This window comes from Passer montanus, unplaced genomic scaffold, assembly GCF_014805655.1.
Source record: "Passer montanus isolate IOZ18808 unplaced genomic scaffold, ASM1480565v1 scaffold86, whole genome shotgun sequence".
In the NCBI taxonomy this organism is placed as follows: Eukaryota; Metazoa; Chordata; class Aves; order Passeriformes; family Passeridae; genus Passer; species Passer montanus.
The window spans coordinates 1,646,977-1,670,239 of record NW_024373923.1 but is presented as its reverse complement, the minus strand read 5'-3'; the positions used below and the strand labels follow the sequence as shown (position 1 = coordinate 1,670,239).

Here is a 23,263-nt window from a genome sequence, read left to right as displayed (position 1 = left end):
GCCCAGGAAGGAGGAGGCAATGCAAGCATCAGCCTGCAAGACCATCCATACACTGCGAGAGGCCCCATGATGAGCTCCCCACTTTCCCATCGCCTCCTCCCCTGATCCCCGCCAGGGAGCCAATCCCAAAAAGATCAATCCCAACCACCCCCCTTCCTGCCCACACCGCCTGACCAAGCGCCTTTTCTTTTCTAGGCAGGACAAGCTCAAAATCCACATGCGGAAGCACACGGGGGAGCGGCCGTACCTGTGCATCCACTGCAACGCCAAGTTCGTGCACAACTACGACCTGAAGAACCACATGCGCATCCACACGGGCATCCGGCCCTACCAGTGCGAGTTCTGCTACAAGAGCTTCACCCGCTCCGACCACCTGCACCGCCACATCAAGCGCCAGAGCTGCCGCGTCGCGCGGCCCCGGCGCGGCCGCAAGCCCGCGGCCTGGCGGGCGGCCGGCCTGCTCTTCGCCCCCGGGGGCCCGCCCGTGGAGAGCGGCTTCGTGGTGCCGCCCACGCTGGAGGAGATGAGCAGCCACCTCAGCAGCACGGCCATGTGCCTTCCCGGCCCCAGCCCCAAGCACTTCCTGAGCGGGGCCAAGGCCCCCTTCAGCCTGCAGGAGCTGGAGAGCCAGATTGAGGAAACGCAGATGAAGCTCTTCCGGCGGGCCCAGATGGACATGGAGAGGAACGCGGGCATCTTCGCCTTCGCCCTGGGCCACAATGAAAACCTCGCTGCCCAACCCTTCTTCCCTCTCCCCGACCCTTGGAGCACAGGCTTCAGTGGCTTGGCGGGGCTTGGCCACGTGGCTCCCATCTCAGAGGCCAGCAACTAAACCCGCGCCCGGTCCCACCATGCATCTGCTCCCATCCCAACGAGGCAGCCCGCTCCCGCCTGCCCTTCTCCATCATCAGGTTCCCGAGAAGCTCTTTGTCCTCTCACTGCCATGGCCTGCCACCAGGCCATCCCTGGGGCGAGCAGGGCGTGGGCAGGTGCTGTGCCCCGTGGCCACCGGCACTTTAGACTTTGGGGCCATCAGGCACTCACTGTCCCATCCCTCCACTCTCAGCTCCATCTGGGAAGGCCAGGCCAGGACTGCTGCTCTCTTCAACACCCCCAAAAATGTCACTTGCCTTAGTCCAGGGCTCGGCCATCGCCATGAGGTGGCTTTTCTGTGGGAAGTGTTCCCCATTTTCCCACACGCGGAGCTCACTGGACACTGACAAGCTGTCCAGACTTGGGTTTGTTATGTTGCATTCCTTGACCCTTTTGGTCAAAAGGACTTTCCTGTTTTCTTTCTGGTTTTGTTTTATTTTCTTCTTAATTAATTCCCATGTCTGGCAACAATATTTATTCTACAAGGGATAAGGGGGAGGTCTAGCAGCCTTACTGGGAGAGGGACAGAGGGAGGATACTGGCCACTGCCTTTCTCAGCAGTATATCAGATTTACAGGGCTGGTGAAAGCCCTGAGCTGCAGCATGAGTTGGGACCTTAAAAACATTGAAAAAAAAAAAAAAAAAAAAAAGGAGATCGAACACCTAGCGCAAAGCTGGGTGGAAAAGGGGGATTTTACTTATTTTGGTTCTTTAGCTATTTCAAAGTTTCAAAAGGAGAACCAAAGCCTATTTTGAGTATTTTAACTTCAGTTGCTTGAAAAGGTGAAGGAAAAGTTTTGGAAGAATCAGTAATGTTTCGATACTGAGCTTTTATTAAACCCTTGCTTTGAAAAAATGAATCAGTGGGAATTTTGAAATGAAAAAGTCGTTTCAAACCAAAGAGTCAGAATTCGCTGCCGCTGACCATTCTTAAATGTCTGGGGTTCTGTCCTTAATTCCCTCAAATTCTTATGTGATAGTGATGAGAAAAATTTACAAAACACTCACGTGTCCCCAGATCTGCAGTGTTGGTGGGAAAAAATCCGGTGTTCAAATATCCCTGCTGCTTGTCTCAAGGGATCTTTCTGGAAAAGAAGTTCACTGCTGGTGTCTTGATGGTGATATTGTCTACTTGCAAGCAAGTAGAAATGCTGTTTCTTCACTGTGGTTGGTTCAGAAGAGAAGGTGGTGACACATGACAGGGTACTCCAAGCTGAAGGTCCCCCACGGTGCCCAGCAGGTTTGGGGTGACTCCCCATTATCCCTGCAGACCCCATCCTGGCCACCCCATCTGGCAATACTTCCGGGGCACAAAAGATGGCCAGTTGGCTGGAATCACCCTGTCCACCTCCTTCAGCCCCAAATCCATGAGCTGCTCTGAAGGATAAAGGCTTTTGGGGGCATCTGCCTCTGATGGCTCCTCCTGGTCGAGCCGTGGGAGGCAGACATGGTGGGAGCCCAGTTCCACCACTGCCTGAGCTGGGTTGCAGTGGTTGCTTTACGTGAAACCAACACTTGGAAATGTAAATGTTAGAAATTGGGGCTTTTTATTTCTCTGTTTAATAAGACCTTTCAACGTCAGCAAAATCGAAGGGGATGCGAGGGCCGCGGGATCGTGAGGTTTTTGGTTTTTCCATCAGTGACTGGATGAGAATCTGCCCACCAGAGGCAAGGAAGGGGACACAGGGAAGCCAAGGGTTCCACAGCCCTCAGGAGGGTTGAGGGATTTCTGCTCTGCGACCACCCATAGCAGAATGGTCCCAAGGAACTGCCCAACACTCGGCTTCCTCCTCCCAAATGAAATCCTTAAAGACTCCACGTGCAACAAAAGTCAATGGAGAGAAAAAAAGAAAGTAAGAAGAAAAAGAAATCTTCTTAAAACTGCATCAAACTTTTTCTTTTTAATCCACATCAACTTCTTAAACAAGCGACGTTTTGCAGATGATTGGTTCCTTCAGGTGTTTTTTTGTCTACGATTTGGAGTCATTGTAAAATATCCAAAGATGCTGAGTACTGTATGATCTGCAAGGACTTGAAGCAAGGTGTTTTTTCTGTCTCGGTTTGTTTGTTAGGTCAGTTGGGTTCTTTTTTTTTTTTTTCCTATATGTCTAAGTGGGGATAAACCTTTGCAATTTTTCTATTTATAACTATTTTTATGTGATTGCTTTATGTACAAAACAATGGAAAAAAAAATCAAAAAAGTAGAGAGGAACACACACATACACAAACAAATTTGCCTTAGTTACTCACGGGACAATCACCCTTAACTTTGATTGATGCTAAAAAGCGGATGGGAAAAAAAGAGACTAGATCATTTTATGTATTTATTAAACTGTATTAATTGATGCTTTTAAATTATTAGCAGGACTTGATTCTCTTGCCTGTGGCCACGGTGAGAAGGCAAAGCCGCCGCGGTTGCTGAGCTGCCAGTGCAGCCATCCATGTGGCCTCAGCTCTGTGGATGCTTGCCTGACACCTTTTGGAAAGCCAGAATAATCACTTATTAATTAAAGATTGAGCTGGTATGGGCTCCAGCCCGAGGGGCTGTTGGCGTTGCCATGCTGATGACAATTATGGAGTTAAGGTTGATTTTCCCGCGTTGGCGCTGGGTTGGGTGGGGCTGGAGGGAGCTGAGTGCTGGCAGTGATCATCTTTTGGGGTGTAGAGGGGTGATTAGAGAAAACCCTGTTTCTTCCCGTTTTGGTGTTGTGTGGTGAGTCCAGGCCACAGGTATCCACGTGGGAGCCCAGCTGAGTGTGAAGGTGCCTTCCTGGGGATCTGCTCCCGCTTCCCAGCCAGGACGGGTGTAATGAGCACCAAACCTCGGCCTGCAGGGACACGAGTTCTGTCCCAGCTCACCGTGTGGTGGCTTCTGGCTCATCCCATCCTGGCTCCTGTGGCCTGGCTGCAGCAGGGGCAGCGTGGGCAGCAGGGCAGGGGGGATTCTGTCCCTCTGTCCTTCTGGGCTCAGGTGAGACCCCACCTGCAGAGCTGCCCCAGCCCTGGCTCCAGCAGCACAAGGACGTGGAGCTGCTGCAGCCAGTGCAGAGCAGGCACGGAGATGCTGCCAGGGCTGGAGCCCCTCTGCTCTGGAGCCAGCCTGGCACAGCTGGGGCTGCTCCCCTGCACAAGAGAAGGCTGCAGGGACACCTCAGAGCCCCTGCCAGGGCCTAAAGGCATTTTAGAAAAAAGATGGGGCAAACATTTTGGCAGGGCCTATTGTGGTAGAACAAGTGGAGGTGTTTTAAACTGAGAGAGAAGATTCAGTCTAGATAGAAGGAAGAAATTTTTTACAGTGAGGGTGCCAAAACACTGAAACAAGTTGCCTGAAGAGATGGTGACTGCCCCTGGATCCCTGGCAGTGCCCAAGACCAGGTTGGACAGGGCTTGGAGCAGCCTGGGACAGTGGAAGGTGTCCCTGCCCATGGCAGGGGGTGGCACTGGATGACCTTTAAAGGTACCTTCTAACTCAAATCTTCTGATGATTTTATGATTATACAAACACAACTGACACAAACATGAGCCCTGTAATTCATGTGGCCGCTCAGAAATTGCAGAATTCCTTTGTTGTTTTTGAATGAGGTGGAAAAGCCTGGAAGATAAGCTCCAGCTGGGAACGGTGGGACTCATCCCACATTGTTCAGCCATTTGGAGGTGAAGTAAACAGGTGCCCTGTGCCTATTGAGACACCCACGTGTTGTCCTGCAACCTGCAAGGTGATTTCCAGGCTGCCTCTGAAGCCATCCTGGCTCTGGAGGGAGGCAGGTTCTGGTGGAGGGTGATTCACCCCACCCACGCTGGACCTCCCAGGGGTGGGATGAATCACCTTTGGGCACCTCTGTGCTTTCCCAGAGCTCACTGAGATAAGGTTAACCACGGGGAGGGATGTTCCCACCAGCGCCGCTCCCTGCGCTCTGCTCAGCTCATGGGACAGATCCTGGAAAAGCCTTTCCCAAGAGGATGGGATGCTGGTACAGCCCAGGGACCCAGGTCAGGCAGCTTGATTCCTTCCCAGTCTGTTTTAACTGGGAAAACTATGGGAAATAAAGGCCCATGTCAGACCTCCCAAGCCTGGGGACCAGGGATTCAGGCTCATCGGTCATACACCCTGCTGCAATCCCAGTAAACTTCCCAAGTTTTTACAGCCACAGGTTATTTTCCTTCCTTTACATTTCACAGGAGGACTCCACAGCATCAGGTGCTTGGGCAGGGGTCCAGATCTGCAGGCAGAGTCCAGAAATGTGACTTGGGAACAAAGAAGTACCAATCCCTCTCCCAGGGATTGTTGAGCAGCTCCTCTGTGCTTGGAGCCTACAGGACCATGGCAGGGTCAGCCCATAAACTGTGTGGTTTTGAGCACAAAAAATCCCCAAATGAAAATTGTGTGAATTACTTTTTAGCTATTTAAATACACCTATAACTTCTTTTTTTCCAGCTCTTGTGGCTTTTAACCCCTTTTTATGCTCACATTTTGGTTTGCATATAATGCCAGAACAACAACAACAACAAAAAAAAAGAAGAGATGGATTTGCAAGGGGAGGGTGAAAAAAAAGAAATCTAAAAATCGCTCGGAGGAGCTGTGCATTAATCAGACACATGGGAATCACGGGAAGAAACCAGCTTCAGTAAATGCTTGTTAGCAACAACATATGGCTACATGCTTGCTCCTGAGCAGCTGCTGTTATCTGCTGGAGCATCCAGGCTGTGCAGGGGGAACGGCACCGGACCAGGTGTTGCTGCCCAAGGAGCATCTCCTGGCACGAGTGGCAAGGAGCTGGATGGGCAAACCCTTTCCCTGGGCTTGAACCCCTTCTGCTGAGCATGGCAACAGCCTCTTCCTGCAGTTGTGCCGAAGGAAATTACACAGAGAAAAAAATATTTGTGTTTTAAGAAGGGAAGAAAGAGCCCGCAGTTTGGGAAGTGAGAGGCTTTTCCATTTGGCCATCACCTGCAGGAAAAAAAATAAAGGGAATAATTTTGCAAAGCACAGCCTACAATGTTTTATACTTGAATGTGCCAGCAGGACTCCTGGCAGCACCAGTGAGGCTGCAAATGCTGCCCAGTCTCTGCTCCTCTTGTGCTCTGCCTGCAGCCCCTGGGACCTGCTATGCCCCCCATCCTTTTCCATCCATTTTGGAGGAGATTAGTGCTTTATTTACAGTCTCAGTGCCCTGAAGCTGGAATATTGTGTGGTTTCAGGGGAAACTTTTAAGGTAAGAGAGTACACAAAGCAAGACCCCAACCATCTCATTTTAAGAAAATGCTGTGCTTGGCAGCAGGTCACCCGTGGCTGGGTTGTTAAGATCTCCCATTGCCTTTTGGTACCTCTGACTGACTGTGTGCACCTGTGTTTCTTTCCAAACCAAAACCAAAAAGGGAAGAACTGAGAAAAATCCCTTCTTGAAAAAGACAACATCCTCTACACTCCATGCCCGAGTGAGCTCCTCCCCATCCCACCTGCCAGCCCCACCTCTGGGATCTCCAGCAGAGGGAGAGAAAATACCTGTGGCTTGGAAATACCTTTTTTCCCCCCGTGTTTTCCTATGTTGAACCGATGTTTTACATGACTTGCACTATTTGCTGTAGGGCAGGATACTGTTTAGGTTTCTTCGTTCCAGTCTCTTGTTTGGTTGCGACTCCCCTTGGCGGTCCTGTACACGTACCTGCTGCACATCTTGCACCCCTGGAGAAAATAAACTGTTACCTGAAGCACTGAGCCTCTCGCGTGTCCTTAGCGCTGCTCTGGGGCCGGGGAATTCGGATTTCAGCATCAGATTCGTGGCTGGACTTGGTGATCTCGGGGTTCTTTCCCAACATGAATGATTTTGCCATCGAGTGGTGATGAGCGGGGTGATGGAGCACTTTGTGACCCTTCATGTGGCACCTGGGCTGTCACCACGAGCGTGCAGGGGCTGAGAAGCAGCTCCTGGTGACGACCGAATGAAATTTTGTGCGGGGCAGATAAATGCTCTCTGTGTGGGTGCAATTGCTGGGGTTTGTTTCTCCCCGTTCCGGAGCATCTGCTCGCTCAGCTCCTGCACGCCCGAACTCGGGCTGCCCTCCTGTGGTGGCCTGGAGGCAGCTCGGGGACAGCAGAGGGCTGGGACCCACATCTGGAGCTGTCCTGGGGGCCTCAGCAGCACCAGGACACGCAGGACCCTCCATCACCTCCCGCCTCACCCAGCCACGTCTGCTTGCCAGGAAGAGGAAATCAAAACCTCAGCCTCATCCGGAGTATAATGGTTGGACTTGATGATTTTAAGTGACTTTTCCAACCTAAATGATTCTATGATTCTTATGAAATTTTTACACCTCAGTTAACCATCCTCAAGCAATAAGGCCAGTGAGGCTGGGAACGTGCCACAGTTGTCAGTGGCCTCATAGGAACCCTGATTTTTTAGGGAATTATTCCTGCAGGGTAAGCCAGGACTGGACCCTCTGATGCCCAGTGTGGCCTCAGCTGATATTTCCTACTTCCCCTCATGGTACCACTAATAATTTCGCTCAGTTCAGGCAAGTTTCAAATCTAAATCTTACACAATTATATAAAGCTCATTTCCTTGGGAACTGAGACTAAAAACCATAAATGCAAATACCAAGGAAGAAGCCAAACAGCAATGCTGAGCTGCAGCCCCTGAAGTTTCATTTTATTTCCATCTTTCTGCAGAGATGACACTGACTGAGATGTCACAAATCCGATTGGGCTTCCTAATAGTTCATGCAGTGCCTCGAGCCCCAGGGGTCATCTGAAATTCAGGCAGCCAATTTGCAGGCAGGAGATGCAAAGCCAGACCAGGCAGGGGCTGAGGTTTTTAAGGACAGACCCTGTCTGTCAGCTAAAACCTTCCTCTGCTCTTGGGTAACCTCTGGCAAATCCTTATAGGGATGGTGTAAACCTGCCTGTCCTTAAGGGGAGCTGTTAACTCAGTTTCCATAGTGAACAGGACAGGGTTGTCTCGGTGGGACCAACTTCTGCAGTGTTAGCTGGAGTTTTGCATCGTTGGGGAAACATTTAAGGCTTCACCTTTCAGTTCTCAGAAACTGGCTTCTCATTTAGGCAGCTTTTGCGAGATTTTTCTGGAGGTCTTGATGACATATTCATTGAAAAATCAGTTGGAAATACAAAGTCCTCACAACCTTTCTCAGACAAGGTCCCTGGATCTGAAGTGAAGGTGAGCAGTGATTTGCTCTGGGTGTTGCTGCAGGGGTGTGAGCCAGGCTGTGACACCCCAAAATTTAGGATGATTAGGATTCAAACAGGACCTGGATGAGAAAAGTGAAGAGTGAACAGGAGCTCTGTGGCAGGTGGAAGAAAATCTCCCATGGAGAGACAGTGAGGCCACACCTCCAGTGCTGGGACAGCTCTGGGCCCTCAGGACAAGAGAGACACTGAGGGGCTGGAGCGTGTCCAGGGCAGGGAACGGGGCTGGGAAGGGGCTGGAGCCCCAGGAGAGGCTGAGGGAGCTGGGAAGGGGCTGAGCCTGGAGCAAAGGAGGCTCAGGGGGGCCCTTGTGGCTCTGCACAGCTCCTGCCAGGAGGGGACAGCCGGGGGGGTCGGATCCCAAGAGACCAGAGGAAACGGCCTCAGATTGTGCCAAGGCAGATTTAGGTTGGATATGAGGAAAATTCCTTTGGGAAAGGGCTGTCCATCCCTGGCACAGCTGCCCAGAGCAGTGGTGGAGTCCCCATCCCTGGGATTTAAAGGAGACTTGAAAGGTGTCTAGATGTGGCATGGATTTGGTGGACTTGGCAGTGCTGGGGAATGGTTGGATCTGATGATCTTAGTTCCACCCAAATAATCCTGTGGTTCTGTGAGCTAGGGGCAATCATCACTGCTGCAGCAGCAGCCCAGATGCAGATGAGCTCCTCATGCCCAGTGCTCTTTATGTTCAATCAGCTCAGCCTACAACAGAGATTTGTAGCTCCAAGCACTTGGGATTCTTTTTCCCTGGAGTAAAAACAGCCAAACTAGATTATATATCAGTGGTGGAGTCCCCATCCCTGGGATTTAAAGGAGACTTGAAAGGTGTCTAGATGTGGCATGGATTTGGTGGACTTGGCAGTGCTGGGGAATGGTTGGATCTGATGATCTTAGTTCCACCCAAATAATCCTGTGGTTCTGTGAGCTAGGGGCAATCATCACTGCTGCAGCAGCAGCAGATGAGCTCCTCATACCCAGTGCTCTTTATGTTCAATCAGCTCAGCCTACAACAGAGAGTTGTAGCTCCAAGCACTTGGGATTCTTTTTCCCTGGAGTAAAAACAGCCAAGCTAGATAATATATATATATATATACACACATATACGTGCATGTGTGTGTGTGTGAGTGTAAATAGATATAGATATAATATATATACACGCTTTCAGATGGATTCAACAACTCTGATATATGTATGAATGTGCTAATATAAAAATACAATATAACCCTATATAGTCTGTAGATAATCCCCATAACCCTATAGTCCGTGAATGCATTCACAGACTTACATATATCTAATATCAGACTTGCATATATCTAACATATCTCATTTAGCTGTTACCCTCACCAGATTTTATATAGAAGATAACAGGATTTCTCCTTTGGGAGGGGAAACTGAGGCATGGAGAGGCACAGAGATTTATTCACAGTGCCCGGGTATCTGTGTGTGTGCTGCTAGCCCACCCTTTACACAGGTGCAAATCATCCCTGGGGAGCGCTGGGCCTTGGCAGTGGCTTCACAACCTGTTAAATTAAATGTTGGGAAGGAGTATTCCCAGGAAACCCCACCTCCTTGCCTCCAGCATCCCTGTCTGACTCAGCAGGCCGCTGCACAAATCACCATCCAGCTGGTGAGGGTGAAATTTGGAGCAAGAGGGAAAAAGAAAGTAAGCAAGAGAGGGCGTTTTCCAGCCGAGAGGAGCGAGCGGGTGAGAGCAGCCGGGGACCCGCGGCTGGCCCGGGACTGTCCCTGGTCTGTGACACGGGTTTGTCTCCGAGGGTGCGGGAGTCTCCGCCACCAGCCCACCCCCGGAAAATCCCACCACCAGAGGCAAGCGCCCGCGTCCCTGGTGATGCTCTGAGAGGGAAAACAAAACGCCAGGAGCATCCCAAATGCCAGAGAGGAAGGGAACTCCTTCCCCTATAGGCAGCATCAGAGTAAATCCCAGCAGCAGGGAGGGGCTGCAGACGCTGCCACCACCCCCCCGATGGGGCAGGGGTGTCCGGAGCAGGGGATGTGGCCCTGCCACACTCGTGGGCTCCTTGTTTGCAGCCCAGGCCTGCGAAATCCCGGTGCCAGCTGCTGCATTAACGCCCCATATGCCCGGCCATATGCTCCATCCACACAGGGGGGTGCTGGGGGGGCCTCCAGGGGAGGAAAAGGGACATCCCAGCCCGTGGGAGCACGTAGGGTTTAGATGGGGACCAGGGGTGTGGGAAGGATGCTCGGTGATTGTTGCATGGTGATGGTGATGGTGTGGTCCCTGTGCCCAGCAGCAGCACAAGGGGACCAGAGGGTGTTGGGGGCGTGCTGAAGGGCACCACAGACCTTTTGGAAGGGGCCCCTGGCAGAAAGCAGCTAAAATCTGGGCAGGAGGAAGCCAACAGGGTGCGGGAGGGCAGCGCTGACGCTTTGGGATGTGTTTCTCCAAAGCAGCTCGGCAGCAGGCTGCACTTACAAAAATTACTGTGAAGTGGATTTTCAGGGCACAAACGAGCCTGGAAAGATGTCACGGTGGAAATCAGAGGGTGCTGGGTGTTGCTGCACCTTGGGAGCAGCAGGGTGGATGCAGGAAGGGGTCTGAGCTCATCCAGGTCAGACAATCACAGAGGCGTTCAGTGGTGCTCCAGCTCCTCCTGCAGTTAAGGGGAGAGCAATCCCTCTCCAGCTAAACTTCTGGAATGGGTCACAAAACCACACTTTTGAGATGCTGGTTGCTCCCCGGTGGCAGGAGGGGAATATGTCCCCTCTCATGCCCTGCCCACTTTGCCTGTCAGCCTCCTGGCCCCAGCATCCAAAGCTTTCACCAACCACCCCTGAAGATCCCAGCACATTTAAACACCCAGGATGGGATACAGCATGGCACTAAAGGACACATTCTCTGTGTGGAACAGCAGATTAGAGGGGCAGGAGGCTGTGGATGCGCCCAGAGCTCTCAGGTGCTGGATGAGGAGCTAATAAGGGACAGCAGCAGCTGAAGATGCACAGGTTCAGCTCGAATAGCTTGGGGTTGTTAATCCCACAGCACAGGGAGAGAGGAGGGCTCTGCACCATCTTCAAGCCATGCTGTGGGGTGAATGTGGTTTTTCCTGCCTTCTTGGTAGCTCAGACAACTACAGGTGAGAGAGAGAGAGAGAGAGGATACCAGCATGATGCAAGAGGCTGGTGAGAATGCTTGAAAAGACACTTTTTGCTCTGAAAATTCAATTTATCTGGACAAATTAGGGTATCGGCTTCAAACAAAACTGGGGACCTAAGCCTCATTACGTTTAATAAGCTATCATGTGTTCTCTCCCATCAGCCTGTGCCAGCCTCGCCGTGATTTACAGCCCACAGCTGTAACCTGAGCCATCTCCCTGCTTAGAGAGAAACTCGTTTAATTTGAGTCCAGGTCTGAGGCTCCTTGAGGGAAGGCAGCTAATCTTTCTGCCTTAGTTCCTCTATTTGTAAAATGGAAATGGTGACTTTATCCATCTTTGTGGGCTGCGCTGGGGCTTATCACTTAATCTGAGACTCTGCTGTGCCTTGATCAGGGAGCCTGGTGTGAGAGGCTGTATTAGCTGTGTTGTTTGGGATGCTGGTTCCTGCTATGGCTCCGAGGATGTGGAGGGATTTGTGAGGGGAGGAGGGGAGGGAGGCACTGGGGAGCTGATTTCAGTGTCAGGAGAGCAGGTACAGGCTCATCCCTGCTGAAAAGTGAGGAGCTGCTTGCTCAGGAAGAGATGGGGAATTGAGTGTAAGGGGAAATGAGTCTTAAACCCATGGGGGCCACTGCAGAGGAGCATGGAGATGCTGCCAGGGCTGGAGCCCCTCTGCTCTGGAGCCAGCCTGGCACAGCTGGGGCTGCTCCCCTGCACAAGAGAAGGCTGCAGGGACACCTGAGAGCCCCTGCCAGGGCCTGCAGGGGCTCCAGGAGAGCTGCCCAGGCACTGGGGACAAGGCCTGCAGGGACAGCACACAGGCCATGGCTGCACTGCCACAGGGCAGGCACACATTTTGGGATGTTGGGCAGGAATTGGTGTCTGGGAGGGTGGGCAGGCCCTGGCCCAGGGTGCCCAGAGCAGCTGTGGCTGCCCCTGGATCCCTGGCAGTGCCCAAGGCCAGGCTGGACAGGGCTTGGAGCACCTTGGATGGTGGAAGGTGTCCCTGCCTGCCCATGCAAGCCTTGAGCTCAGCCAAGGCAAGAGGACAGAGCTGTTGTTGTCTGTGCCAGTGCAGGACCAAAGCCTGAGAGAATCTGCATCTGCATGTTGTCTTCCAGTGTCTTTATAATTCATGATGGTCTGTCTGAAAGAAGCTTCTGGCAGTGTGTTTTTGTTACTGGTCTTAAAATAGGATGCAGAAGAAAGGTTTCTGGGACATAATTCATTTTATTGGCTCTTCTGCACCAGAATTAATTACAGCCATGTTTATTGCTCCAGCAAGCAGAGATGAGTTAGATAAGGGAAGTACTTTGTTTGGGACAATGAATAATTTATGTCGCAAATTCACCAGAACCTTGAAATTTGAAGGTCTGGGTTTGCTTCCTTCCATGTCCAGGGAGGAAGATTGAGCCATAATCCTTGTCTGTGACAAACGTTTTATGATTTTTCCATCACTGTAATCATGTCTTCAAACTCCTGGAACACAAAACATGGAATTTCTCTGTGTAAGGTGCCTTGGCATCCAGGTTACTTCTATGTGTGGTGGTGAGAGGTTTGCCCAGGGAATAACCCATCCTGTCCTACAAACATCTAATGCACAATAAAACACACAGCTGGCTGCAGAGGGAGTTCTGGTGGCTTTGGTATCAAATCCTCTGCCAAGACTCAGGTTCTGTGTCAAACCCACAACTCCTAGCTGAGCTGGAGGAAAGGTTTTATAACGACACCAAGAGCATCAGGGACTAAAAACCTCCCAGGCTTTACTAGAAAGTCACAGTTTCTTTCCCTAAGGGTCTTTGCCCCAGGCTGTGGGCTCCTGATGAGTATTTGAATCATAGAATATCCTGAGATGGAAGAGACCCACAAGGATGAGCAAGAACTCTTGGAATATTATTAGTATTTGTGCCCCATGAGAAAAATGAAAAATCTATTTTTTCCCAAAGAGGATAGAGCTGTTGCTGAGACTTTTTCTGTCGCTGGGGTGGGCACAGCTGCCTGCACAGCAGTGGGCTGTGTCCCAGGATGGGAGCTGGGTGGTTCTGGAAGCCTTTTCCTTGGAGAGGGACGGTGCATATCAGTTTATCAGCCTGGTCTGCCTGTGCTCTGGAGCAGAGCTGGAGGGCTCTCAGTCAGGCACACTTGCTGTCCCTTGGATGATCCCTCACTTCAGAACGAGGAGGGTAGGTAGGAGGGAGAGACAGCGAAAGTCAGAAACTGTAATTTCAAAGAGGAGCTGGGATGGGAGCCCGTCAGCTTCTGAGAGGAAAAACAGGGATGGTTTTCATTAGTGAGAAGGTAAAACACATGGCTAGACAAATAGCAATACCCTTGCACAGCCCTCTTCCAGTCCAAGAAAGGACAGTTGTGGGGGACACTGGCACCCTCAGTGGAAGCTGTTATGTCTTGGGAGAAAAATCTATTTATTTTAACCAGCTGAGGAACAGGCGTCAGCCTTGGAGTGGCCCCCTCTTTGTGGCACCAGGGCTGCTGCTTCTGCAGAACAGAGGACTCTGATATGGAACCAAGGCTAAAAGAAGGGGCTGAGTGAGGAGAGAAGGACACTGAGGCCTAATCTGCCCCTGCAGAAGTTAACAGTGCTCTGAAGAATGCAGGCTGAAGGCTGGTTACCCAGACCTCACAGTCTGAGGGGAAGCCACCAGCACCTCCCTGCTGCCACGGAGTGTCCTCTGCACCACCCAGCGTGGGCAGGAGTCCCCTCAGAGCACACAGAACAGTGGGTGGGCAACTGCAGGGAATGCACGTATTTCTCAGAGTCACTGAAGGCAAAAAGCAGCAGCAGGATGGTGGTGTGGAGTGAGCAGGCCACGGGATGGCAGGAGAAACCCAAGCTAGACAAACCACGAGTGCTGAGTGTGGAGGGGCAGTGGGGAATGGTGGCACTGCAGTGGCTTGGGCGGCTTGGCAGATGGTGACAAACACCAGCACTGGCTGAAAATTAACTCTTAGGGCTTGGGTTTTGGGTGTGGTTACCTAAAACAGATTTGACAGTGCTCTGGGAACTCTGAGCGTGGCCCCTGTGTTTGTTGCTGGGTGTTGCTTGTGCTCAGGACAAACCTGAGCTGTGTCCTGAAACCCTCAAAGGTCTTTGCTTCTGACAACCATCCTCACATCCAAGACACAGGTAAAACAAAACACAAATAATGGTGGGGAAAAGGAATCTCACTGTTCTCTAACTTTTTTCTTTTCAAGTACAACTGTGCTGGTGTTGCTTTCCTTCTTTGCAGGTGCAAGGAAGACACAACTGTGTTGGACCCTGCCCCTGGCCCCCATGCACTTTTTCAAATTTGCAGGTCAACATTCATCCAGAAGCTGAATTTTTGTCTCTTGCAAAGGCAAAGAGGAGGAAAAAAAAAAAAGCACGACAGCTAAAAAGCCACCTGTGGATCAGTCACAAGCAGACAGAGCTGGAGGCTGCTGGGGGTGCATTTTCACTGGCAGAAGTGACCAAAGTGGGCAGCTTGTTCCCTTACTTGGTGTTGAGAGCTGTCAGGCAGCTTGTGAGATGGTCTCTGTGCTGGAAATTTCTGTGACAGGAGAGGTAATTTAGCAGCTGCTGAAGAGTCTTGGCCCTCAGCTTCTCCTGCCCTCCTGGAGGTGGCCTTAAAAGCCATTTTCTGTGTGTGGGAAGATGGGAACACTCCTGGCTCCTGCAGGAGGATACTCTGGTGTCCTGGTGAAGCAGCTTTGAGGCAAAAGTTTGGCACGTGTCAGGGCCTCAACACCAAACTTTTAACTGTGCTATCTCCCAAATCTGCTAACCTCATCCATGCTGTTTGCCACCCCTGCCTCAGTTTTTCATCCAGTATTTTTAATTCCTATTTACTCTAGTAAGTTCAAAACTTACCCTGAGGGGTTGGAGGGCATGGGGAGAAGTGGATCACCACAGGGGAGAGGGTGAGCACCTCTCTTTTTTTGTCTGAGCAGGCTGTGGTTTGCACAGAGGCTTCAGGCTTGGGCAAGGGTGAGTGTGCCAGCTCACTGCAGGGTTAGATTTTGGTGCAGGGGCATTTTTACAAAAGCATGTAGTGACAAGACAAGGGGGAATGCTTGCCAAGTGACTGAATACCAAAATTGCAAAAACTAGATAACAGAAGACTGTAAAGCACCTAGACTATAACCAATCACTGATGCAAAGAAATGGAAGCAGAAAATGAGAGCACAAAACAAAAGCACCAATCAGAAGTGTGTACTCAGTAGTTTGCAGAATCATAAATACGTGTGTAATGTAAACAATAAATGGCTTCTACTTGACCATATCAGTCAGTTATTCAAAAGTCCTAAATTTCCCACAATAGACCAGTGTCTTTCTGATCACTGTCCCTCTCTGCTCAGCCAAGGGGAGCTCCACAAAAGGTTCCAATCCACCCGAGGCTGTTCAGGAGCACGCAGGGGGCAGCAGGAGGGCTGAGCCCACCTGTGCAGGGGGGCTGCACTGAGCAGAGGCAGAGCTGCAGCCCCTGACACCCCTGGCTGACACCACTTTGTGCTGCTGGGCTGCACCAGCACCCCCCAGGAGCTCCCTGCCCCTCTGCACAACAGCATGGTTTGGCTGGAAGGGACCTTGGAGATCCCCTCACTCCAGCTCCTACCATGGGCAGGAACACGTTCCACTAGGCCAGGCTGCTCCAATCTATCCAAGCTGCCCTGATTCCCCTTCTTCTGATGACTCCAGAACTGAGTCCACCTTTGTGTCCAGGCATAAGCAAGCTCAGCCTCCTGCTTAGCCACTAGCAAAGCATCTTCCACTTTCACTGTGTTCTCTTGGTCCTCAGGTGGAATTTCCAAGTTGGAATGGCTTTAGCAGCATCTTTGGGCTGTGCAGTATCAGACTTCAAGGTGTCCATCAGAAAGGTGGCTGCTGCATCTCTACCATGACAGGTCTGTGCCCTGTCAAATCCCAATCCCCTGCTGGAATTCTCTGAAGCAGCCAAGTTGGCAAATTCACAGACAGAGGTCTAGTAAGGGAGCAGCTGGGGTTACATTAGCACCAGGCTGTACAGTGCAGTTTTTCCAACACTAAAAACCAAAAACAGAGAGAAAGTTTGGTTTCAGTCAACCAAGAGAACAGATTTAAAATTGAGTATCTAAAATCACTGCAACGTAAAGTAATGCTCAAATGAAAGCTCATGAAATATATTTATTCTGAATTATATGAAGGAAAAAAGGGAGTAATTATTTAGCCAAGCTATAATTTCATTCATTATTATTAGGTGGATTTAGATTACTTGCTCACTCGAGATTAGAGATTTGAAATACATGGCTGAAATCCTCTTTGTAATCCAGAATTGCTAAATCCCTGGGTATTTCTCCATGATCATGCTTTGATTTGCATCTGTGTTGATGTTCAGGACACAATTTCAGTTCTCTGCCAAATATTTGTTGCTTTCTTCTCCCCTAAACACAGTCCCTGGTTCTCCTGATAACAAACACTGTAGACAAACCAACAGCACCAAGGTTCCACAAGGCTCCCAGCATTTCAGATCTCAGCACAGTGTTGTAATTCTAAGCTAAAAGAAAAAGAGAACTAACTTTATAGAAACAAAAAGTGCCAGCAATGTGAAACCACTTGAAAATGTGATTTTCTTTTTTTAATTATTACAGATCTGTATAATCATAGAGTGGGTTGAGTTGGAAGGGGCCTAAAACATCATCTCATTCCAAATGGGCAGGGACACCTTCCACTGTCCCAGGCTGCTCCATCCAGCCTGGCCTTGGGCACTGCCAGGGATCCAGGGGCAGCCACAGCTGCTCTGGGCACCCTGGGCCAGGGCCTGCCCACCCTCACAGCCACCAATTCCTGCCCAACATCCCAAAATGTGTGCCTGCCCTGTGGCAGTGCAGCCATGGCCTGTGTGCTGTCCCTGCAGGCCTTGTCCCCAGTGCCTGGGCAGCTCTCCTGGAGCCCCTGCAGGCCCTGGCAGGGGCTCTCAGGTGTCCCTGCAGCCTTCTCTTGTGCAGGGGAGCAGCCCCAGCTGTGCCAGGCTGGCTCCAGAGCAGAGGGGCTCCAGCCCTGGCAGCATCTCCGTGCCTGCTCTGCACTGGCTGCAGCAGCTCCACGTCCTTGTGCTGCTGCAGTACCCAGCACACAGCAATACACAAACATGACAAACCTTCCTTCTTCCAAGAAAGAGGAGCTAAACCTCAGTTGGATAACTGGGGTGGCTCCCATAGTGCTAACAATTTGTAGTAGGGAAGGTTTCTTTGGTCCTTCATCTTTTTGAAAGGGGGTTTCCAGACCCTGCTGGTTCTCACTTAGCCATTTCTCTTGGTGTTCATATACTCCACGAGGTGCTGCCTCTCTGCCCTTGTCTTTGTTAGGGGAAGAGATGATTATTTCTGGGTGCTTGTGTGAGGTGAATCCTCGGTAAGGTGGAGCAGATTGTGATTTCAGGTTGCACAGTCAGAGGGGAAAGGCATCCAGTCCTGTGAGTCTGCTCACCTCAGTTTCACCCATGGAAACTTCAGCTTCAGAAAGTGTCCCAGCTTTTTACTCTGGGACAGCAGGACGTCACTTCATGTTCACTGCCACAAACTAGCAACTGAACCTTACATCAAGAGTGAGGCTCAGTTTAATATCAAACCTCACAGCAAGGATGGTGCTCAGGGACCAGTGTTTAGGCAGCTTCTGAATTGTGGCAGCCTGCTCATTAGTGTGGCTGGAAAAGGCATCCATGTTTTCCTGCATAAAGTAAAATAAAAACAAGAATTGTGTGAGGAGGAGGAAAAAAAAACAACCACATTTTGTCAACAAAAAAAAAAAACAAACCAAAATCAAAACAAAACAAAACAACAACAACAAAAAAACCAACAAAATAAAAACCACCAGAAAACCAGTCTGGTGGAGATCTGCCTCCAGCCCTTTTGGTTTTTCATCAGCCTAACCAAACACTCAGGGTGTGAGTCTGGGTGCTGCCCAGAGCTGTAACCACACTGGTTGGTGTTTCAGTCACGTCTGGTTTCTAGCTGCTACCTGCTCTCACCCGACTGATTTTTAACTCGCTCGGCATTTTCCGTGCGTGCAAGATGTTTGATTAGGGCCCTTGTGTTGCGTGTGTGGAAATAAAAGGCCAGCCAGGAACAGACAACTGATTAGGCATTAGGTGAGGTATAATCCTCCCTAATCACATTTCTGAACGTGGTGGTTGGAGGTGGGATTAGAGTTATTAACATGCGGACAATAAAGCATATAATTTATTTAACAATTACTGGCTCTTTGTGAAGGGGGGTCTCTGTGAGATGTACCCACACACCATCTCCTTCATCCTGTGAAGGATGGAGCTGCTGTCAGTGACAAAGCTGGCACATAGGGAAGGCTGTCCACTGACATGAAGGGCAGCAAAATAATCAGAAATTCCTTCTCAGGATCCCTACAGGAGAACACCTGACATCTAGATATTAAACAGTAGAAAAATGAAAAAAAAAACCAAAACCCAAAAGGTGGGAAAATTTTTTACTGAAGTTTCCAAGTCTTATCTTCCTGAACACACTGAAATGCAAATGTACAATAATCTAAAAGGCTGTTTAAAAACTTGTAGGATGAAGAACAGGAGGCAAAGGCAACAGCTGGCAAGCAGTGATGTTGTGCAAGATCAGCAAGGAAGAGAATTCCAGAGCTCCCAGATCAATCCCTGTCCTGACCCTGTCATACAACTATGCTGGGCACTATGGTGTTACACCAGATATTTACACATCAGGTAGAAATTCTGGTAGTCAACAGACTTGTACTTTAAATCTTGAGTTTATCATGCCTGCCTTTGGAGAACTGTGGCTTCATCTTGTGATTGTGCTGTGATTGTGCAAGTGTTTTAACTCAGTACATTAAAAAATCAAAATAAAACAAAAGTCCCAAACCTGACAAGCAGACCCCAGCCTGAAACCTTTAGAAACACCAAAATATCAGGTCTAGGTTTAGTTCCTACAGGTTTAGACCCTTCTGCTCTGCTGTGTGTCCAGAGCCAGGCTGCAGACTTGAAGCAGCCTGAGGTATCTAGAAGTTAAGAGGCTACATTTATAGTCAGTACAGAAAAATAGAGGGAATTCCTATTATTATTCATGTCATCCTAAAACAATCTCTAAAACAGGCCAGATGAACTGTCCTCTAGAAACTTTAGGATGAGTAACTCAGACTTTGATGTCTAACTTCTAACATTTGGTGAAGTGCATCCAACCATCTGTCTGCAAGGATTTGGTGTTGGAGATCGCCTCAAGGGCTCTCTCAAAAGCCAGCAGAGGCCTAGCTGTAAATCCCACAAACGCCTTTTTTTGGGTATATATTATAGAGCAAAACCATGTTACAAGTACTGTTGCATGGGAATGATGCTGGCCCTGCTCCCCTGATGCTCCTCCTCAAGGCTTTGTTCTTGCCACAGACAGCGGCCACGCAGCGCAGCTCCTGGCTCGGAGCACGGAGATCTTCCACGTAAAGCATCCTGTGAGAGACCTGGCAGCCTCACCAACAGCCCAGGCTCTAGCTGGGTCACGTCACAGGCTTGAGCCATATCAAGTCTTTGTGCTCAGAAAAGGGCAAAAAGACAGGAGAGGAGAATGGCGGGACTCATTCATGGGGACAGTCCTGTCTATCTGGATCATAAATGGTGCTGGGATAATTCTCTCACTCTTCTCTGCTCCTCACCCTTTTGCTGAGAAGCAAGCTAAGAAGAGATACTGATGTTCTGTTTAAAAAAATATTTTTTTTTTCCCAAGCCACTAGCCTTAATTTTTAAATGTACTCAGGGTGTAAATTGTCACGGATTTTCTTCTGGCTTTATCTAGCAGCAGGAGACCACTATCTACTGACATTAGCTGTTAAATAAGTGCAAACTACCTGTAACTGCAGCATTGCATGTGCCTGGGGAATTTGTGTATGCCTGAGCTGATGACAGGGATGGACTTTTGAAAGAAAAAAAAAAAACAAAAACCAAACCCTAGAACATCTTAAAGAGGCAGAGTTGATTCATCGAACTGTGTCTTCATCTGAAAATGTTGTACTTGCCACTGACACAAATAACCTGTGAGATCAAGACTGATAGAGGATTCACGGGGGGAAAATATTCTGCCCTATCATTTTGTTAACTTTGTGCACTTGACAGCACATCAGTGTGTCTAGACAGTTCCACGGGTAGGCTGACAATCAGCTGTCTGGCACTGACACGTGGCAGGTGAGACACTGCAGGTGCTGCTCCTCCGGATCAGCTGCAGGAGGAACAGCAGGAACATCAGCTGAAGGATGAGAAGATAGCATCCAGGGATGGGCGGTCAGAAAGAAGGCCAAGTGACTGGCTGTCACTTCTCTAAGCATTTTCAGGACAGGGCAGTTCTCACACGGAGCATGCGCTGTCAGTGCCCATCAGCAGAGTCATTAGGGCTTGTGCTGGGCGCTTTCCTTGGGCAGAATGACTGCTGGACTCAAACCTGCTCCAGGCAAGTCTCCATGGTGTTTCTCAAGAATGGACAGAGTTCAGACTGACATTCCATGACTCTCTTCCTCCCCAAACACTGCAATCACCTGCCAAGTTTGGTGCATTGCAAAATCCACCAGGGCCTGGGTAGCCAGCCAGCCCTGAGCTCCACACTGTGCTGGTTACAGCACTCACAAACCCTGAGACACTGAGCTCCATCGAGAGGTTTTCAACTCTCATTAAACTACAGATGAATCCTGGAAACAGCTTTCCAGATGATTCTCCTGTTTTCTTTAACTTCTAAGGGGCTTTTTTCTCTCACGGTGGGACAGAGTTCAGCTGAGATTCATACACGAAATTGAACAATTGCACCCAATTCAAGGTCCTCCAAAGCATTGTACTGTGATAAAATCACCCACCAAGTGCTTGGGCCAAAATTCTTAGCCTCTGCCCTGCAAACCACAAACATCTATCCCCTTTCTTATCTAAGGAGAAGTCTGTGGTTACACTGAACACATCTAATGTCAAAACTACACACAGAGGACAATGTGGGTCCTTGCTTTAAATCTTTACCTAAATCTTAAATTTAGCTTTTAAGTTTGAGAAAGTCACTTGCATTCTTTCTGCAAAGAAGACATAATGCCTTTGGAACATTTCCCATATAATGTCTTAATAGTGCTTGAGGTGCAAACTGTTTTTTTGTTTTGGGTGGTTGGTTGGTTGGATTTTTTTGCTTTAATCTTCAAGCCAGTGGATGAGAGCAAGATGCTCCTTCTGAAGGCTGTTACTGTTTTTCTTCTGTTGCTGTAGACTCCAAACTGCTGCAGATTGCTCTTTGTGCAGGCTTGGAAAGAAATGTATCTTGGAATGAACACATAAAGCAGGATCATTGAATATTGGCCTCTTCCTTTGTTTCTTGCCCTTTGCAGACCACTGCCTCTATTTCAGAGGCTGCTCTTTTTTATTGTCTGTGGTGTCATCTCCCATGCTTTCCAAAGTTTTCATCTTTTGCAGCTCATTCTTGCCCTGCTCCCTGCCGTGACACATATCAACATGCTGATTAATTCTGAATCTGACTTTTGCAGCCTGTATGTAGTGATTTCCTTATCTCTGCTTTGTAAAACTGTATGATCTGTAATCTGCTTGCCTGCAGCCCTGTCAAACTTGCATGAAGGAACTGACTCTGCCAGACTGCAGTTTCAGGTTTGGTTTGGTCACATCTACCAGAAGACATGCCTCTCCATTTCCATTTCCACCAGCAATAGCACCCTAAAGCATTTAAGTTCTCATTTTTGTCTGACCTTTCCTCACCTGCAAGCGTGGAGATCTGAAAAATCAAAAGCTATCCTCGCCCGTGGCTGGAGGCTGGGAGTCTTTTCTTACTGCCATGTTTCATAAATATTGACAAATTACTTTTACAGACCAATCTGCACATTGCAGTAAGTGTAGTCACTCAGATTGGTGTTTTTAAGAGAGCTGTCTGAAGGAATCAGGGGTGCACATCTCAACATGAAGAGCAGGGACTGCGTTTGGGAAAGCAGGGGCTTTGAAAAGGATTTACAGGTATCTACTTCTAGTTTTACATAGTAGCCCAGAGTGGAAAGGGGGCCTTTGAATGCATAAAAAGATGACAACTGAACAAAGGCAGAAAACTGTTGTACCACTGCATATGAATTAAAGGGCTGTTCACAGTTTCAATGTCCATATTTTAAAAAGAAAACAGAAGAGGTAAAGAGGGTTTGGGATAAACATGGAAGTTTGGAAATCCCCCTAGCAGAGAAAGACCAAGGAAACTTGGTTTAGAATGTTTACTTAAGGAAAAAACCCACTGAGGTGTCTCACTCCCAGTAGCCAAATATTTACATGGGATAAAGATTTGTATGTGAAGACATCAGTGTGACAATACAAAACAAACAAAAAGGCATAACGAGATTTGATGGCATGAAGATAAAAGAGAGAGGCCCCATTTTCACCACACCAGCCTACCAGGCAGATAGGGGATTTTTCTCAACCCAAGTTTGCCATCAGAGCCAAGCTGCTTTTTCTGCAACACATCACAGCTGCAAAGGTTGTGGACCCAAAAAGGGATCCTTTGGGGGAAATTATTTGGTCTTTGAAGTGAAGAACATACCGCAATGGTTGTAATGCTCCATCTTAGTCATAAATTTGTAGACTCAGGTAAAATGTTAATTTTTAACCCCTCGGTGCCTTGCAGGCAGACCCTGGCATGAGGACAATGACTGCCCACAGATTGCTGAGATCTGGTCTGTGTGGCCAGCTCCGTGTAAAACAGGGCAAAACTTACTTCTGCAGAGTGGAGTGTGCTGTGCTGAGAGAGGCCAGGTGCCCATCCCCAGCTTGATCCTGAACTGGGGGAGGACACAGCCAGCTGACCCCACCACCACCCAGCAGTGCCGGGGATAACTCCCGGTGTTCTCCCCAGCTCCTGGTAAACACAGCTGCTGCCACAGCATCGCTCCAGGGCTGTCCACAGCCACGAGCTCCTTCCCCTGTCACCCCAGACAGGGAAGCCAGCCCCTGGTAATGCAGGATGCCAGGGATGGAGGCTCTGACACAGGCCTCCCTAGGGATTACACAGAAAAACTATCAGTTGGCTGCAAGCACTGTGA

General features: G+C 49.4%; 1 protein-coding gene across 4 annotated transcripts in view; it reads left to right on the top strand.

Annotated features, from left to right (window-relative positions):
- ZBTB7C (zinc finger and BTB domain containing 7C) overlaps nt 1-3,845 on the top strand; it is a 151,585-nt gene extending 147,740 nt beyond the window's left edge. For all 4 annotated transcript variants that reach the window (XM_039733385.1, XM_039733386.1, XM_039733388.1 and 1 more), the window contains one exon: nt 196-3,845. In XM_039733385.1, the coding sequence (XP_039589319.1) occupies nt 196-832 (637 nt within the window). In that variant the 3' untranslated portion in view covers nt 833-3,845. The remainder of the gene's footprint in view (nt 1-195) is intronic.
- Nucleotides 3,846-23,263: the final 19,418 nt, after the last annotated feature.